The 16384-nt window shown below is 42.0% G+C and overlaps 1 protein-coding gene across 1 annotated transcript in view; it reads left to right on the top strand.

Annotated features, from left to right (window-relative positions):
- Nucleotides 1-16384, top strand: part of MED12L (mediator complex subunit 12L) — a 320540-nt gene that overhangs the window by 67539 nt on the left and 236617 nt on the right. Inside the window, exons 7-11 of the mRNA XM_029940033.1 lie at nucleotides 1761-1871; nucleotides 2838-3107; nucleotides 6711-6860; nucleotides 7614-7713; nucleotides 8035-8171. Of these exons, the coding sequence (XP_029795893.1) occupies nucleotides 1761-1871; nucleotides 2838-3107; nucleotides 6711-6860; nucleotides 7614-7713; nucleotides 8035-8171 (768 nt within the window). The remainder of the gene's footprint in view (nucleotides 1-1760; nucleotides 1872-2837; nucleotides 3108-6710; nucleotides 6861-7613; nucleotides 7714-8034; nucleotides 8172-16384) is intronic.

Below are 16384 nucleotides of genomic sequence, written 5' to 3'. Positions count from 1 at the left end.
CATGCTTAATATTTTTGGAAGGGTTACTTTATGTATTAGAAACTTGAAATCAGTATCTCCTTTTTTTTTAATGTTTTTTTTTTTAAATGTCTTTATTTTATCTTGAGAGACAGAGCAGAGAACGAACAGGGGAGGGGCAGAGAGAGAGGGAGACGCAGAATCTGAAGCAGGCTCCAGGCTCTGAGCTGTCAGCACAGAGCCCGATGTGGGGCTCAAACCCATAGACTGTGAGATCATGACCTGAGCTGAAGTCGTATGCTTAACTGACTGAGCCATCCAGGCACCCAGTATCTCCTTTATAGGAAGCAGTTAGGTCCTAAATGGATACATTTAATTGGGAAATTAATTTTTAAATTTAAAAGTTTATTAGATTTTAATTTGCCATATATTGAAATGTGAATATGAGTTAGTATATACACCTGCAGACACATGCGCAGAACTGAGGGCGTGGGTATATACACAGAGGCAGCTTGAGGACGGATGTCATGTAGCCATTGAAAGTCATGTTTATGAAGACTTTTTTTTTTGAACCTTGTGTTGGCCATCTCCTATATGTTAAATGCAAAATTCTGTTTTATTCATTTCTTTATTAACTTAAAACACACTGGTCTTAAAACTTTAAATTGTACTTTTTTATGACTAACCGTTTAACTGTTTGATTTAAAGCATTTTAAAAATGAGAAATTAGCAATCAGTAGATATCTTGATGTCACACCAGTGTCACTGTTGTCTTTTAAATACTGAAGCTATAATTTGTCAGTATATTTTCACACAAACTGCTGATAACCATGATAATGGACCGCTGGTGGTAGAGAAGAAAGAGTTGCTAGGAATATAGTAGGTGTTCATATTAACTACTAAGGTTGTTAACAGAATGACCATAAAGATAGAAGCGTCTTTCCCAGAAAAACGTATCTTTTTGTTTCTATTTTGAAGATTGTTTTGTGATCTGAATCATAATACGAAACTGTAACATGGTATTAAATACATACAGTATAGAATGTCATAGAATAATAGTTTATTTATATGTACATATGTGTACATGAAGATAGTAAATGAAAATGTTAATGATCCTTAGGTGAAGAGGGACCACCTCTGGAGCATTAGGGAAATTTGAGGTGTGTTGTTATTTTTAGTGTAGTTATGTTGGAATATCTATACATTGTTTTATTATAAATATTTTTCATTTCTTTGTTAACAGTTAATTAGGCCATTATGTTGATTTTTAAGGTTATATTTTACATGTAGTTTATGGTATCTGAAATTCATCTTAGGATAGAGGCAGGAGTTATTAGGAGGGCATTAGACCTGATGGGATTTTCAAATGCTTGCTGAGATGATGGTGTGATGGAAGCTTTTGGTCTTTATACTTATAACCACTGGACAGGTTTCCTCCTGTGATGTAAGTTCATGTTCCCCAGAAATCTAGCCAGGGGCTTGACATGTCTTGAGAGTCTGAAAGGTTCTGAATTTCCCTTCTCATAGGAATTAATTTTTTTCAATTTAGAATGAAGCAGATTACCAAAAAATCCCAAAACCAAAACCAAAAAAAAACCCCACCCCACACCGATGATAAAGAATCACACTGGTTCTTTGTTTCATTTAGAATTTGGGCTGTGATCAAGGAGACCATATTTTACTACAACAAAAATAACAATAGTGTCTAATACACTTAAGCAAAAGAGTAACAGTGCTCTTCTTTGAATGTGAGTTGATCCTGCCTTAAAATTATCAGTGTAACTCTTTTCTGTTCATTGAAGGAAGGAATGCTAGAAAAACATGAATATTTGACATGGATCTTGGATGTCTTAGAGAAGATCAGACCGATGGATGATGACCTTCTTAAACTCTTGTTACCACTCATGCTGCAGGTATAGTACATGTGATCATGAGCAGCTGATGTTATGGGCAAGAAAGGGGTCTGATGAGGATGGTGAAGTATGTAGAGGTGGAAGAGGCAAAGCATTCTCATTGGAACCGAAGGGAAAAATGGCTTGGTGCTACTACCCATGCATCAGCCACATTCATATTTTTCAACCAGTGTCCTTCTAAAGTATTCTCACCCACTGATGCCTCTTGTCAGTGAGCTGAGCAGACAGCCCTCTACATACTGTCTCCCATTCACACAGGTTTCTGTGAAAACAAAGCAAAGGATTAGAAGGTCTTCTGTATTCATTTGACAGTCTTTGAGCCACTGGGGGTGAGACCTTCCTGTTTTAATGATTGCTCTAAGATCTGTTAAAATATGGATTATTTGGTGACAATTCATTTAGAAAAATAAAGCTTGCTTTATTACCTGCTTTAATACCTGCATTTGGTCATTTAAGCAATATAAAAGAGTGTCTAGTGAAAAGTAATTCTCTTCCTTTCCCTCAAACCCTCTTGGGAACTACACTGTGCTGGTGTCCTGTGTATCCGCCCTGTGATGGTCTGTGCCCACGCTGTCCATTGGAGCAGCCACTGGCCACATGTGGCTTTTGAGCCCTTGAACTATGACAAGCACACCAGATTTCACATTTAGTTCAGAAAAGAATATGTAATGTCTCATTAAATCTTTTTGTGTTGATTCCCTGTTGAAATGATAGTGTTTTGTTTATGATAGGCTAAATAAAGTCCATTAGCTGTTTAATTTTGCCTGTTGTTTTTATTTTAATGGAAAACTTAAAATTGCGTATGTGGGTTGTGTTGTTTCTACTGGACTGCACTGGTCTCTACAGTACTGGTGAAGGTTACCCCCCACCCCACTTTTCTCTTAATGAAAAAAGTCTGTGTTGAAATAGTTGCTTCACCAAGTAGTATCAGATGTGACTGAAGCTTCGTGTCCTTGTGCTTCTCAGTATTCGGACGAGTTTGTTCAGTCGGCTTACCTGTCTCGTCGTCTTGCCTACTTTTGTGCCCGGCGTCTTGCCTTGCTGCTGAGCGATAGCCCCGGCCTCCTTGCCGCCCACTCGCCCCACATGATGATAGGACCAAACAGCTCAAGCATCGGGGCCCCCAGCCCTGGCCCCCCAGGCCCCGTCATGAGCCCCGTGCAGCTCGCCTTCTCAGACTTCCTCTCCTGTGCACAGCATGGCCCCCTGGTTTATGGACTTAGTTGTATGTTGCAGGTAAGTCCCTGGCCCTTACTGTTTTATGTTTAAATTCATTGTAGGAGACAATCGAGTCGAGATTTGACTCTTCAGCTTACATGTCACACTCCAGTTTTTTCCTTACCCAAGTAATTTACAGATTGAAGTTTCATGGTTTTATTTCTCGATGTCAGATCAAGCTGAGTGAAGATTTGTTGCTTTGGTGTAGAAGAAAGTTCTTGTAGTTACCCTTTATTACACTGTGCAGCACTCTGAATGGTAAAATCCTTGAGGGAGCCCACACAGTAAGTCCGCTATATTAATTTGCTTCTGGAAAGATAGTTTCTCCATGAAGCATTTTATAGCTTCCTCAGTCCACATCTTAAGGTGGTTGCCATCCCTCTCTGTTTCTTTAAAATCCAGGTAATTTATCAGGCTCTGTCCATCTGCCAAGCATCGCTGCTTCTGCGGTCCTTGAACATCCAGTGGGGTGTAGGCCACTGGGCAGACTCCGTCAGGAGTGAGATACAGCCCTGTCCTAGAGGAGCTCACAAGTTAGTGTTTAGGTCACATTTCTTGGGCTCTTAATGCATCCAGGTCTTTACTTAGAGGCTTTGGACTGGCCATAAGGACGTTCTCCACTCAGGTAGAGCTTACAGTCTTGTGAAGAAGACAGCCTATCATTTGACATCTGCCGTGGCAAAGGCCGATGGAAGTATACACTGGGGTTAAGGGAGTTGAGAAGTGGAACTTGTAGTTCAATCTAGACTTCAGAGAGGCTTTCTGAAGGAAGTGGTTCTGACTAGCGCATATTAAAAGAGTTTAAGGGAAAAAAGAAGGTGCTAAGAGTGTTACTGACAGAGGGAACAGCATGAGAAACGGTCCAGAGGGTTGGACTGTCGTCTTGTGTGCAGGTTGGTATTAATGGAACAGCAAGTTCCTGTTGAGGGTGAGGGAATACAAGACTCCCTATGTGCCTTATGATTGGGATGCAACTGGAGGGTTTTAGGCAGGGAGGTTCCATGGTCAGCTCTGTGGCTTAGGTAGATTATTCTGCCACAGTAGAGGGAGGATTTGTGGGAGTGGTGAGGGAGGGGAAGGAGAGACATAGGCCAAAAAGTCAGTTAGGGAGAGTCTAAGTTCACGTTGGATTGTTTTGGATTATTTTATCCCTTAGCATCTCTAAATGGATATGTTTAGGAAGTTGTTACCAGTCTCATTCTGAAGTTGAGGGCAAACATCTGGCCATATGTGTGGATTTGAATCCCTCAGGGCCACTTTGACCCAAACCCCAAGAGGGGGTGAGATTGCCTACAGAGTTAGCAGCGAGTGGTGACCTGTGGCCCGAGTGGTTAAGTGGTGTCTGAAGGGCAGTCCATGGAGGGGACCATGTAAGTGTGGCCAGACTGGAGACAACAGGAAGGGGAGAGACTACTGTTATTGAGAGGCAAGGACAGCAAAAATAGGAATAATGTTATAATTCTGTTATTATCTTACTGGCCTTGATTGTGTTCTAAGCACTGTTCTAAATTGTAACATGTATTAAGTCACTTAGTTCTCAGAATCAATCTATGAGATTGGAACCAATATGATTGCTGTAACACGAATGACGAAATGGGAGCGTAGGTCACACAGCAAGTAAGTGGCGAAGCTGGAATTCACACCCAGGGAGTCTGGATCCAGGGTCCACACTCTTAGCCACTATGCCGAGCTCCTTCTCTAGGTACTGCAGAAAGTTTCCGAAAGGAGATAGTAGTGGGCAGTGCCCAGCAGACTGGGGGGAATCTGGTAACAAGATAGCTCGATTGTCTGCGATAAGATCGTGGCCATTGCTGGTCCGTTGAGAAGCCATTCTAAGGTGGGTTGAGAGTGATGAAGAATGAGGAGAAATAATGCAACCTGTTCTTTTGAGAGACATGTTTGAAGGGAAGAGAGAGAGATTGCTGCCAGGTGAGTGGAGATTTTTAATAGTAATCCTATTAAAATGGTCAGATTTGAACACATTTCTCAGCCGAGGCTAACCTAGTAGAGTTTGAATAGGAAATAAGGGGTGTGTGATAGATCAGTGCTCTGGATATTGGTGACTTTAAGAACACTGGGAAGAACTCCATCATGGACAGGAGATGAGAACCCCCACCTCCTCACACACCAGAGGCAGGAGATGGGTATGTGGGCCAGTGGAGACAGATGCAGTGGTTGGGCTCAGGGACTTGACGTTCTTCATAGCTGCCATCTGCTTTCCACAAAGATGTCTCCTGGACCTCAGAATCCAGTGGTTGTGATACTCAGTTTTACATTTTAGAAAGAGGAAATATCCCGCATCTCTTCTGTAATAAGCACAACAACATCATAGTTAAGACTTACTTTTTTTCTTTAATGTCTATTTTATTTTTGAGAGGCAGAGGCAGTCAATGAGAGAGAGAGGGGGGGGGGCGGGCAGAGAGAGATGGAGACAAAGAATCCAAACCAAGCTTCAGGCTCTGAGCTGTCAGCACAAAACGGATGCAGGGCTCGAACCCTTGGACTGTGAGATCATGGCCTGAGCCAGAGTTGGTCACTTTAATTGACTGAGCACCCAGGTGCCCAAGACCTATATTTTAGAATCATTGCAGACTTGATTTTAGCCTCTGCTCTGCCAATTACTAACTTAGCCTTGAGATTCTGTTCCCTGTGTGTGAGGGGGATGGTGAGGGTTCCTAGTTTGTTACCACCCGTGATAAGGCTTGTGATGACTTCCAGGGCAATGTTCAGTATGGAGTAAGGACTTAATTAAACTGGAGCCATAATACCAACTATGTTTAGAAGGCAGACTGATAGCATAGGGGTTCTAGACACGTATGCTGAAGTCACCTTGGCTGGTTACTGCTCTCCGCTGGGGCCCCTGTTCCTCCTTGGTGCAGTGGGGGAATAGCATTACCTACCTCACGGGGTCATTGTGATCTGGGATAGAAGATGCTTCATGTAAGCTGGTTGAGGAAAACATGTCTGCAGGGGTCTAACGTAGGGGGAGACAAGCTACAATCTATAGGCCAATGCCAGCCCATGAGCTAAGAATATATTTTATATTTTCAGTGAGTGATTAAAACAAAACAAAACAAAAAGAATATGTGACAGAAATAATAGGTGACCTGCAAAGCTTAAAGCATTTACTGTCTGGCTTTTTATAGAAACTGTGCCACCCCCTGGCCCAGGGCTACTGCCTGTCCAGCATTTATGAAACTACCTACTGCATTTATCTCAGTGATTTATTTCATAGATGAAAAAAAAATTCCTTTTTAGATTTTGTGACTTTAGAAATTATATATTCTAATTCCATCTCTCATTTTTCTAATTGCATGAAAAATTTGTTTTAGGTGACAATTTTTAAGTGATAATTACTGTGTTTTTACTAAGCTTTCTAGGTTTTATGTGCTGGGATATAGGCTTATGAATTATAATATTCCTTAATTTCTCAGCTGTACCACCTCCACTTCAAATTAATAAATTCTATTTTAGTTTTGTCTTGTGACTTGAAAAGTTGAGAATGGGTACTTATTGGTAGAAAATTGTAATATCGTTATGATGAGGCATCGTTTTTATTGTTAAGCTGTTGCATTTTCCTTGTTCCTCTTAAAGACCTGGATTTTCCTGTTTCATTTCCAGACTGTCACTCTCTGTTGCCCAAGTGCCTTGGTGTGGAATTACTCCACAAACGACAATAAGAGTGCGAACCCAGGCTCGCCCCTGGATCTGCTGCAGGTGGCCCCCTCCAGTCTCCCCATGCCGGGCGGGAACACAGCTTTTAATCAGCAGGTAGACTCTCTGTTACGGTGGTTTGATGGGTGTTTTCATCCCTGAGAGGCGCCGCGGCTTAGAGGGCCAAGTGGGTTTTAGCCTCTCCGATGCTCGGGTGCAGCTCCCAGCCTTGCTCCCCACCTCTCTGAGGGACCCGGAGAAGTATTTAGCCTCTCTGGACCACAGAAGTTCATCACATGGCTCCCTTTCTTCTTTTGCTCTTGCTGGGAGTTCTTGTAAAGAGCCCTGCCACCCAGCCAGTAATGACGGTGGCTCTAACCCATGACACAGCTCCCGTAGTTGGTAGTCTGTGATATTTAGTAACTGTTTTTATTAGTTCCAGGTTGTTTGGTTCAGAGAGTTTAGAAACTTAAACCACAAGCCTGTGACTAATGTGGAGAGGAAGATCCCTGTTTCTCACCAAGCAATTTTCTTAAGTTAATAAAACATGCCTAGCCATTTTGATACATAGAACGGCTCAAAAAACGATACTTGGGAGCTTTCACCTCCCCCATAGGATATCCTAAACATTTTTCACTCTTAAAGCAAGCATTTGCTTTTTTGTGAGCGTTTGTTATTGACAACTGACATTGAATCACCCCTTGTAAATTTTAAAATGCACTTCTTGGGCAACAGGCTGAATTTGCTACGATGGTCGTCTAGATTGTAGTTCCCTATAGGATGCTGTGCTCATGTGGAAAATCCTGACATGATTTAGACAGCCACTGTGGCTTTCCAGGCACAAGTTAATTAGAAGCGATTATCTTTCAGGTTCGGGCAAGGATTTATGAGGTAGAACAGCAGATAAAACAAAGAGGCCGTGCAGTGGAAGTTCGGTGGTCTTTTGACAAGTGCCAAGAGTCAACAGCAGGTACAGAACACAAGAGAAGAAGGAGTACTTTTGAATGTTGGACTTTATGCCGTGTTTCTGATTATTATAAATCAGCGAACACATTGAATAAGGATGCTTTTTGACAGAGCCACCAAGTGACTTTTGAGGGCATTCCTCATTCTGTGCCCTTAAGTTCCTGGCTGTCTAGAATGTCAGGTTTGGTTTTGTTGGCAATTCTTACATGCTGAGAATGACACTTTCTTGAAATCCCTTTTGTTGCCCTATGTAATGATGGCTTTGTACTATGCTGTTCTGACTCTGTTTGACCTCTTTAACTGCTTGTTTAATTTCCACATCCAGGGGTGACCATTAGTCGGGTTTTGCACACGTTGGAAGTGTTGGATCGACATTGTTTTGACCGAACTGATTCCAGCAATTCAATGGAGACACTTTATCATAAGATTTTCTGGGCAAACCAAAACAAAGATAACCAAGAGGTAGTTAATATTTTTCTTTTCGTTTAAATTTTCCCAGCCTATTTTCTATTTTTTTTCATTCAGTAAATTCTGGCAAAGCCTTTCCTATGAAGTGTAATAGCTTATGATGGTGACTACACCTTGAAATCATCTTATTGTTGGACTAAAATGCCCCCAACTTATTAAAATGGAATGTCCATTGGGCTGATTTACCTAGGGATTTTTATTGGAAAGACTTCTTGGCTCTTTTATCATTGCTCCCCATTATTTTAGTTTCAGCAGAATATCCTTCATCTGGTGATTGGACCTTATATAATGGTTGATTTTAACTTTTGGATAATATATTTTAATATTTGGAGCAGTGAATGAATACTGTGGTGGTCGTTTTTAAATAACCTGTGTTAGGATTCTCCAAACAAACAGAACTAATAAGGGAAAAATTGTGTGTGTGTGTACATATTTACAAACGTATGTATGTAAAAGTGAGAAAGAAGTCCATTTATTTTGAGGAATTGGCTCATATGATTATGGGAGCAGACATGTCTGGGAGTGCAGGACAGGCTGACAGGCTGGGGACCCGGGGAAGAACTGATGTTGCGGTCTTGGGTCTGAAATCAGTCTGGAAGCAGAATTCCTTCTTCCTTGGGGACCCATCTCTTCTGTTAAGGCCTTCATCAGCTAATTGGATGAGGTCCACCACATTATGGAGACCAGTCTGCTTCACTCAGAGTTTACTGATGTAAATATTATCCATATTTAGAAAATTAACTTGCAGCGACATCTAGATTGAATTTTGACCCCTCAAAACAGGGTACCTGGACTAGCCAAATTCACACATAAAATGTATTGTCATAATTAATTATCATCATAGGCTCCCTTGGAGTAGATTGTTTCATTACTGAACTGTCTATATACAAAGGTTTTCTAAGGTTTTTTTTTTTTTTTTTTTTTTGCCTCAATCTTATTTTGGGAGAATGAACAAATTTGTTTTCTTTTTACAATGGAGGGCACCAGCGGTATGACCGGGTTGTGCTAGGCACCAGGAGCAGAGAGGAAAGTTATAAGACATGGTGCCTCCCGTCAAGCAGCCCCTGAGTCAGCTGACCACTATTGTCCCCATTATCTTTGTTTTCCATGGGAATGCGTGTGTGGAGAGGAGAGATTAAACCACAGAAGCAATACCCCCAGCACTCTTCTTACACACCTTCATGTGAACCTGTTGCGAACCTGTTCTAGGTTATTCCTCTTTCTGGAATAATTTGTGTCATCCCCGGCTTCCCTAAGATAAGGTTCAAATTCACTGCTGCCAAGTCGGTTATCAGAATGTTGAGTGAGGTACAGCCTGAGTGTATTTTCTAATTCATTGCAAGTGTCAGTAGCAACGCTTCATTCAGTACTTCTGTGGAGCACACCGATGATTAAGTCTGCATGATTCTCTGCGCACTGACACGGGTGACTGTTACTGTGTTCTTCTGGGGTGGAAGCCTTAGAGTCTATTTATAATAAAGACTTTCTTAAGTAAACGGTTTCAAGAGTGCTAAGGTTTTTAAAACAGAGAAATAAGATACCTGGAAGGAAAATAGGGATAAAATTCAAGATGTCCTTTTGGACGGCTAAGCTTCTTGCACTAAGTGTTGAATAAAGACTGCGTTGTTCCCTTGTGAGCATTTTAGCAAGTGTACCAAAACCTCTTGATTTTGTGGTTAGCTTGACTATAGAACTTTCTAGTGAGTGAACTGGCCAACTTCAGAATTATATGCCTCATTCATCCACAGAGACTAAAGTTCTTCACTAGCACTCTTAAGAGATCATGGTAAGTGTCTTACCAAGGGCAGAAATTACACGTTTTGTGTTTTTGGATAGAATCCCTCTGAGCTCTCTAAGAGGAGCAATGTCTGCACCCAGGATGCTGGCAGGTGCATGCCACTAGAGGGCGACCTGTGCTCAGAGTCCAGGGTCTTGGGTGTTCCAGTGACATACTTCATTGGAAGGAATGTCACAGTGTTGCCCATTTAGGAGTAATCACAATGATTGTTGAATCAACTATGGAAAGATGTGTTGTGAGTGAGTGGTTGCTTTGTGGTTATGTGCTCTTTTGGAAGTAATACAAAAATAACATTTTAAACCTATCATTCAGACTGGCACCTTAATGATCTGTCAGAAAAACTAGGCAGACTCTGTGAATTTAACATTAGAATGATTTTTAAGCATTAAAATATTTACACTTAAATATTTAACATTAAATTTTAATTAAATTAATTTTGGGGAGCATCTGTGTATATCAAGGAATGTAAGTATAGGCAGATGACAGTGTTCGTCTGTTTACTCTTCACCAGGGTCTACTGTTTTCTTGACTATCGAGTCACTTGATATATTTCTGGAATTCATGTGTGAGCTGTGGAGTTGTATTAACTGGGATCAGCTGTGTGACCTTGAATAAGTTGCTTGTAGGTTCTCAGCCCTAGTGCCTTTATATGTTAAGTTGGCATAGAGCACTCATCCTGTCTCTAAGGGGACACGAGCACCTTGAGATTCATGAAACATTCTATAAATGTGTTAAAAATGTCGCCATTAATGATCATATAGCAATAATTACTAGTAGCATTAGTATTGTATGGAAGAACCTATATGATGAAACTCTAATTTTCTGATTAGAAGGAGTTGTATAAAGTGGCATGGTTAGGATTCAGAAACATGTCTCACTTCTTGAAAATGTGCTTCCCCTTTTTTTGTTTTCATAACTTGTGTTAGGACTTAGCATGAAAGATAATAGAAAAAGTGACTAATCTCTGCAGTTGCCATGAGCTTGAGGTTTGATTTTGCTGAAGTTGGATTTAGGCAGGCCTGGGCCCTGGACTCCACATCCTGCTTTCCCACATCTGCTTGGGATCTTGAACTTCACCCTCCTTGATTCCTTTTTCTCTGGAACTGCTAAAAGGAAATCTAGTTCTTTCCACTTTCTTGTAGGGAGGTGAGGAGCAGCTGTCCGGAGGGGGTGTGGAGTCTGAAGTGTTCAGATTTGCGTGTCTGACTATTCTCAGTATTTGGCCAAAGCCCATCGAAAATCATAGTGCGTAAGATGAAGGCATTTGAGGGCTTCACCCTGCCCTGTGGTTGGGCTGCGGTCACGAGAGTGAGAGTGTGCTCCGTGGTGGGCTGTGCCAGGCCTGTGGCATGCTTCCGCTCATTCTACAGGCACTGCATTATTCCTGTACCCACGCCTTCCCTTCTGCTCCCCATATTCTCAGCTGTTGCTTCTGTGTTAGGGGTTGGCTACTGTTGCAAGAGAAGTGAAAATAATAAGCCTCAACCCCCTTAATGTTTGCTTATTCTAGATTTATGCTACTTGGTTTTCCATTCAGTAGAGTGGAGATAGTGGAGATAATGCTTATGACAGGGCTCAGAGACCCGTGTTGCACAGTGACCAGGCAGGTGGTGCAAAATAATGGTAGGCTGTTGGTGTCCCGGGCCACCGAGAGGTGACTGGGGAGGGGGCATGCCTTCCTTAGTAGAGTTGCCTGTCTCAGATTCTCCTTGGGAATGCAGACCCACTGTTGTCTGATCCTTCAACATTTCTAGACAACCTGTGTGTCAAGATGTACAAACTCTCCCAATTTTAAAACACTTTGCAGGCCAGGCAACATGTCAGTTGTCCGTGTTTGTCCAGATGCCTGTCACTTTGCAACTCCTCGTGACTGTTTTAATACATCATTTGCTTACTGATTTGCCTATTTAATGTTTCAGAACCATTTCTACTCTGGGTAATGGAGGCAGAGAGGCCTGTGTCCGCACAAGGGACTATTGTTGGGGATGGGAGGTAGGCAACCTCCTGATTCCAAGTCCTGAGTCTGTCACTTGCAACCTATAGGCGAGATCCACATTGCTGACCTCAAGGCTGAGGTACCCTTCACCCTCACAGGGTGCCCAGACTGCTTCCTTCCTCTTGGCTTCTTTCCTCGTCTGTGTGGGGTGTGTAGGGAGAAACAGCTGCATTGTTGGGTCCCCCAGGGACATGGATAGAAGGGAGCGTCTGAAGATGACAGGAAGAGCTGCCTTTTCACTTCTCTCTTTGGTGCCCAAGGAAACCAGCTTTCTCCTGAGTAATGAAAAGGCCAGAGCGGCTGGGGTGGTGGCTTGCGCATTTCCTCTTGCCCTGCTGTGAAAACAGTCCATCATACACCAAAACCTGAAAATCTACATGGTTGCCATTTCTTACCTGCTTCGAATATTCACAGAGCACTCTCTGAGTAGCTGTGTTGAGTTCCTACTTTGTATGGCGTCGGCCCGGAGCCCAGAGCAGCTGTCCGCTCACCCGCGGCACAGGCCTCCGGGGCCCTGCTGGTCTTGTATCAGTGTGGCTGAGGAACTCTGACCATCATGCGAAAGAAAAATCTCGGTCCGGGCTGGGTACGATCCATATTCTTCTTCCTGCAACTCCCTCCATAGGTCCGGGTCTGTGTTCCTTTTGCTCACCAGCACATCACCAGTCTCTCATGCCATGCCTGGGGCCCAACAGGTCTTCAGGAAATAGTCACTGAATTTGTTTTTTAAGGGCTCACTTACAAGCTGCTGGGACAGTGAACTGGAAAGGAAAGCCTTCTATGAGATGGAGTTTGGAAGGGTAGGGGTGAGTGCAGTCATCTGTTGGCTCTAACAGTGGTATAGGTTTAGATGCTCAAGAAAATAAGTGCATGTGGAGGGAGGAGTGTGGTTGACTGGAGCGTTCTCAGCTGTAAAATCAGCAAGTCAGTGCATTTCTTTTGTGGTATTTGGAAAAGTGACTTACCCTTGATGAGTAAGGGTTAATTTCCCCATTTGTAAAATGGGCATTCTATCTCTTGATGATGTGAGAATGACCTGAGACCGTATTGATAAAACACTTGAAAAGTTTGTAGCACCTATATGTGTGTGGGTGCTCGGCAAACACTAGCTGCTGTTATAACTGACTCGTGTGTTTAGGGAGGCGTTAAACCCTGGAGATGTGGAAGGAATGTGGTTCCTTGGGATCACTGTCAACACACAGGCAACTAAACATCATGGGGCACCTGGGTGGCTCAGTCGGTTGGGCCTCTGACTTCGGCTCAGGTCAGATCTCACGTTTGTGGGTTTGAGCCCCACGTCAGGCTCTGTGCTGACAGCTAGCTCAGAGCCTGGAACCTGCTTCCGGTTCTGTGTCTCCTTCCCTCTCTGCCCCTCCCCCTCTCATGCTCTGTCTCTCTCTGTATCAAAAATAAATAAAACATTAAAAAAAATAAACATCACACAGTCCATTCATCCATAAAGCGCAGCCAGGATCTGTCAGGCTTTTTACAGTCTTTGATTTATTTACCAAGACTTTACCCTCAGGGAAGCGGTCAGAGGGGACTGGCCAACCCAAGGCCAGGCGGCTGCGCTCCTAACACAGAGTAAAGGAAATCATGCTCATTTCAGTGCGTAGTGGTTTCTGGATTTTGTTTTTGTCCTTTTTGTTAGTGTTTTTTGTTGCTGTTGTTTGTTTTATAAATGTTCAATGTAAGAAAAAGTCACTTTTAAAAACCAAGGCTCAAGATAACAAAGTCTAATGAGGCAAAAGTCAAGCCAACAAGGAAGACACACTGGCTGGCTTCCCACTGAGATGTGTGTGCCGAATTTCAGAATTGATGCTGCTGACCGCAGCCCTGCCTAAGCATGTTGCATGATAGAAGTCACACGGTTTCACACCCAGAGGGGGAATTGCCAATCTCTTAGAGCTACCACTTTCTTCTTTCTTACAGTAAATCCGTTAAACAAAGGGCAATTATATTAACATAGCTGGGGGGGGGGGAGGATGTGTCCAGACATTTAGACTTAGGTATTACTGATAAGGATCAGTAATGAATACATTTAGACTATGGTGAGCCCCTTGGATTGGATTGTTTTTGAGCATCTGCACCAGTCTTTTTTTCCTCAGGTTTTTCCTGAGTACATCTTAAACACTAAGCCCTGTTTTAAGTATATTGTATCATCTCATTTATTTTTTCCCTGGCCATTGAGATACATGTTAAACTAAAATTTTTTTAGCTCCTACTTTACAGATGAAGAAACCAGAATGTGGAGCAGATGAGTGAATTGTCCAAGCTAGTGCCCAGCTTGGACAATTCCCTAAATGGTTCCAGAGCCTAACTCTTAACTAGTACATTCTTTTTTTTTTTTTTTTTTTTGGCATGCATGCATTGGGGAGGGGCAAAGGAAGAGGGAGAATCTTGGGCAGTCTCCGTGCCCAGCATAGGCCCTGACATGGGTCCCAACAAGGGGCTGGATCTCACAACTGAGATTATGACCTGAGCCTAAATCAGGAGTTGGTGCTTAACTGACTGAGCCACCCAGGTGCCCCTTAACCAGCACATTTTGTTCCTTGTGCCACTTAAAAAACTCATTTAATTCAGGCAATTCTAGCTGAACAAACAAGTGTCAGATGTAATATTGGAAAGGGGAGGGAAAAACCTTTGTGGTTGCCACAAACCGTTTCCATATTAATATTGGCATGTTTGTTTGCAGGAATAATCTCTTGATTTTTAGAAGTGTGACAGTTTAACAAAGTACATGATATTTAAGTTAGGAAATCTGAATCTTCATGTTGAGCAAGCTGACCCTTATAGTATATCACATAAACTTGATGTTGATACAGACCCAGATTTGAATCCTGGCTTTGGTGTCACGTAGCTGGGCAGTCTCAGGCTAGTACAAGAGCCCCACTACTAGAATCTTCCTCATTTGATACTATATAGTAAACACCTGGTAACTGTCCGTCCTTATGTTCATGGCTGGATCACTTTGATTGTCAAGTGGGATGACCCTAGTACCATGTTTTAGAAATTTATTTCCCTTCTTCTCATTTGTATGTACCCTTCATTTGTCATTAGAGGCAAGCAGTAAAGCTTCCTGTCCTATAGAGTCATGACTTGGATATTAACTCACTATGAGAGACCTGACACTTTTCAAAGACTTTTGTAAGGATTCACTTTTATAATTTACCTCCTGTGTGACTTCGGTTATCATGCAATTACATAGTTCTCAAAACTTTTTTTCTTTTGTATTTAAATGTTGACTTAACTGAAGAATAGCAAATTCATTTTTGGGCACAGTGCAGATTAATGACAGTGGATTTATATACTCAGAGGTATTGTTTTAATTTTGTTTTCATATCTACTACCGTCTCAGAACGCAGAGCTGTGTTATTTTTAACTGCTGCTTAGGAAGAAATGTCCTGTTTTGCTGTCATGGTAAATGTTTTGTTTCTTAGATGTCTTAAAACCTAGTGCTTATCTACTTTGATTTTGAGGATGGGAGTCTAGGAAAACCTGCCCTTTTCCTCATCAAAAATCAGGCATCTCAAATATCTTTTGGAAAATATACATAGGGAATCATTCATATTTAGGAAGATTTTTCACAAGTAAATACTATTTATATTTAAATCTTCTGGGTTTGTGGTTAATAGTCCTAGTCTTAGTACTTTTTGTGGTGATTCTGAGTGATCGTATACAACAGGCTTATGTTCTGTTAGCAGTTTATACCACTTTTAACTTAATGCAACTCTTGAAATTCATCCAGATCTTCATAATGTACCTCAGGTTGTTAGCCATATGACTTGATAATACCCCCCGCCCCGTGCGGCCACTTGAGAGCTTTCTGGCTAACCGTGCGGTTGTGCTTTCAGGGATCTTGATGCAGTGATGACAGGAGCAGCAGAAAGAAGGAACTTTGGAATTAGGTTTCCTACTTCTGTCACTTTAGATCTCTGATGGCCATCTTCTCCTCAGTCTGTTTGCTTATCTTTCAGATGGAAATAGCACCACAAACTTCAAAGTTTGTGGTTGAGATTAGAGATGACATGTGTGAAACACCCACTGCCTGCTCAATAAATATTTTCAGTTATTACTTCTACCTGTAGCTGGCAACTTACAACTGTTAATATTATTTTTGCCACAATTAACATGTTTTTATTTATGCCATGGCTACTAGAATCTAGATTCGTGACACCTGGTTTGGTGCTTTTTTCCTGGCCTGAATTTTATGTGCTATGGCTCAGTTTCTTTCACTCAATTACTCTCTCTCTCTTCTGTGTCCTGTTTGCCTCTATGTGGTTGTAGACTGGGGGTGCATGCTGTAGACTGTGAAAGTCATTATTATCTGTTATGAAGCACTAATATGAAGAGCTGTCTGTTACTGCCCCTGAAGACTGTAGAACTCTCCTTTGTAGTACTTGAGATGGTAAA

The sequence above is a fragment of the Suricata suricatta genome, chromosome 5 (assembly GCF_006229205.1).
Source record: "Suricata suricatta isolate VVHF042 chromosome 5, meerkat_22Aug2017_6uvM2_HiC, whole genome shotgun sequence".
Lineage (NCBI taxonomy): Eukaryota > Metazoa > Chordata > Mammalia > Carnivora > Herpestidae > Suricata > Suricata suricatta.
The sequence above is the reverse complement of the archived record's forward strand: the minus strand, read 5'-3'. Positions and strand labels throughout refer to the sequence as shown.